This window comes from Buceros rhinoceros, unplaced genomic scaffold, assembly GCF_000710305.1.
Source record: "Buceros rhinoceros silvestris isolate BGI_N320 unplaced genomic scaffold, ASM71030v1 scaffold43702, whole genome shotgun sequence".
Lineage (NCBI taxonomy): Eukaryota > Metazoa > Chordata > Aves > Bucerotiformes > Bucerotidae > Buceros > Buceros rhinoceros.
The window spans coordinates 392-3,029 of record NW_010401483.1 but is presented as its reverse complement, the minus strand read 5'-3'; the positions used below and the strand labels follow the sequence as shown (position 1 = coordinate 3,029).

Here is a 2,638-nt window from a genome sequence, read left to right as displayed (position 1 = left end):
GCTCCCGGCGCCGGCCTAGCTGTCCACGGGGTGAAGGGACGTGCCAGCGCGGGACCGTGGGAGGTGGGTCAGGCCTGCAGCTGTGCCGTCGTTTCCAAGTAGTGCGGTAGTACTGCAGTAACACGTCAGGCAGTATGGCCGCACGCCGAGTTCGGTGGAGCTGGCGTGCCGAGCGCCTCCCGAACAGCCTCGGCAGGCGTCAGCTGGGGCCGAGCCCCGGAGGCAAGCCCGCCAGGTTTGCACGCCGCATGCAGTGAAGCAAGGGAAGACAAGGTAGTACTGCAGTAACACGTCAGGCAGTATGGCCGCACGCCGAGTTCGGTGGAGCTGGCGTGCCGAGCGCCTCCCGAACAGCCTCGGCAGGCGTCAGCTGGGGCCGAGCCCCGGAGGCAAGCCCGCCAGGTTTGCACGCCGCATGCAGTGCAGCAAGGGAAGGCACCGGCAGTGTCTGTCAGCCGCGCCCTTGATTAACGGAGGTTTGCGTTGTACCAGGGTCATAGATGAAGATTATCGCACCGCACGTGTTGAAGGGGGAGTTTGAGCTGTGGCGGTTTCTGATGCTGGAGTGCTTGCAGCTGTGCTGTCCCGTCATTCTTGTAGTGTGTCATTCGAAGCTCAGAAAAGGTAAACTGAGCAAGAGGTGGTGATGGTCAGTGTTGTATGTTGATAGCAGTGATCCTCAGTAATTACTGAGACCGAAAATTTCCTCTGCAGAAGAACTCTGCTGCTTTGACAGAAGTTGGCTCACAAAGAGAAGTTTTGCTAATAGGGGAAAACACAAGTGAAAAGATTTTTAAGAGAAGAGTAATAGAGTTGAGAGGGCTGAGGCCAGTTCTAGAGGCATCAGGAGTTTCCTGGGAGGCAGTAACGGTCACTGACCCTGGTCAGTCCCCAAGGAGTAGAACATTAGCTTGCTTCAGGTTACTTGCTCGCGTTCTGCTTCCCTGATTTCCTGTGTATTTTCTTTTCCTGTTTTCTCCATAGCTTCTCGTGCAGGCCTTCCTCAGCCTTTCCTTGCAGGCCTCAGCTGGCTGTTTTTTTATTGTCTAGTAAAAAGTATAATCGAGGTTCTGTTACTCTTGTCCCCTGTGTGTGCTTGACAGGTTCAAATCTATGGAAAAATCTTAAGTTTCTAAGTGTAGTTTTTCAGAGGCTTTTTAACTTAGCCAAATTTGGGTGGAAGAAAAAAAAAGGGCAAATACTTTTAGTAAAAAAAATACCTGCCTTTTGCTTCTCTGCAGAGCTTAGTCCATAGTTACTGTACTGAAACCTTCTTTAATGCTTCACAGGAGAACGTTTCCCCTGAGCGTTTTAGGGGCTTTAGATAAGGGTCCAAACACTCATTATCTTTCAGCCATTTTCTCGAGATCCGTAGTGACATCCCTTATACACATTCTACCCCCAGACATTTCAGGCAAATGGTCATGGATAATTCAAGATGGGGTTTTGCAGTGTCTTACTGATTGATCTGGGTATAACAAAAGGGTGGTTTTAAGCTGCTGTGTAGCCGTGATTTTTGTTTTTTGTTTTACTAGGAAAATGTTGTATAAACAATGAAGGCGTTTATATTACTTAAACTCACATTTTTCTCTTTTTAGATACATCTGCATTTACCCAGCATATTTGAATAACAAGAAGACAATAGCAGAAGGAAGGAGGATACCTATTGACAAAGTAATTTTGTGGGTGGCAGGGGAATATGATGATGTTTTGTTTTGTTGTGCTACGCAGCAGTGTGTACAGAGTTGGAAAATATATCTCAAAGCTCTTGATCTTTCCTATCCCCCATGACAAGTAGCTCAATAACTGGAAATTATAGTGTATTTGAAGGTAGCGTAGTGTCAGCACGTGAGTTTGGTAGAAGAGCTTGGGGTTTAAGTGTCTGCTTTCACATGAGCAGTGCCTTGGCAAGCAGGTGGAGCGATGAGAGACTTAATGCGCTCAGCCTCCTATCCTACATGAGTAGTCTGCCAAATTTGAAAGCAATGCAGAAAAGAGTAGCTAGCTAACGGTTGGATTTTGGTGACTGGCTACATATGCCTGTAATCTGTGCCCTGTTCCTTTGGTGCTGTCAAAGAGAGAACTTAAAATGCATGTGGAACATAGACTTGGGAGTTGCTTGTTGCTTTTAATCTGTCCAGAAACAGGTTTTGATTGTCTCACATCTCTATAATATTTTTAACAGGCAGTGCTGAGAAAGTAAAGGGCTTTTCTCACTGCTTCGGGTTGGTCTTTTCCTTTCTAGTAATAGTTAAAAATGAAACAGTTCTTGAGTGTGCAAGTTGCCAGTCGAGGCTCTCCCTGCTGGAGGAATCTGCTGTCCTGTGCCTTAGAAGTTTCTATTCTTTTCTCCTTCAGTCCTTTCTGTAGGTTTGCTGTCACCAGCTTTTTTCCTAAATTAAATATATTAGATGTTGTAACAGTATATTGTATATAAAATCCATAATTATTTAATGTTATTACTTAATGTCTTTTTTTTTTTCCATCATATCTTCGTTCTCTTAGGAAATTACTTTTCCTGGGCAATTCTTTTACTTGCTCCCCTGTCCTAATTAATTCTGTCTCATCTGTTTCCTGTTTTAGTTATCTGTTATCTCTTGGCTTGGTTTTTTTTTCCCTCCCCCCCATGTTTTCTAGA

The 2,638-nt window shown here is 45.5% G+C and overlaps 1 protein-coding gene across 1 annotated transcript in view; it reads left to right on the top strand.

Annotated features, from left to right (window-relative positions):
- Positions 1 to 301: 301 nt before the first annotated feature.
- The window catches only part of LOC104490042 (signal recognition particle 19 kDa protein-like), a gene marked incomplete at its 3' end in the record, with an annotated part of 2,693 nt that continues 356 nt past the window's right edge, over positions 302 to 2,638 (top strand). The window contains exons 1-2 of the mRNA XM_010132273.1: positions 302 to 402; positions 1,599 to 1,674. Of these exons, the coding sequence (XP_010130575.1) occupies positions 302 to 402; positions 1,599 to 1,674 (177 nt within the window). The remainder of the gene's footprint in view (positions 403 to 1,598; positions 1,675 to 2,638) is intronic.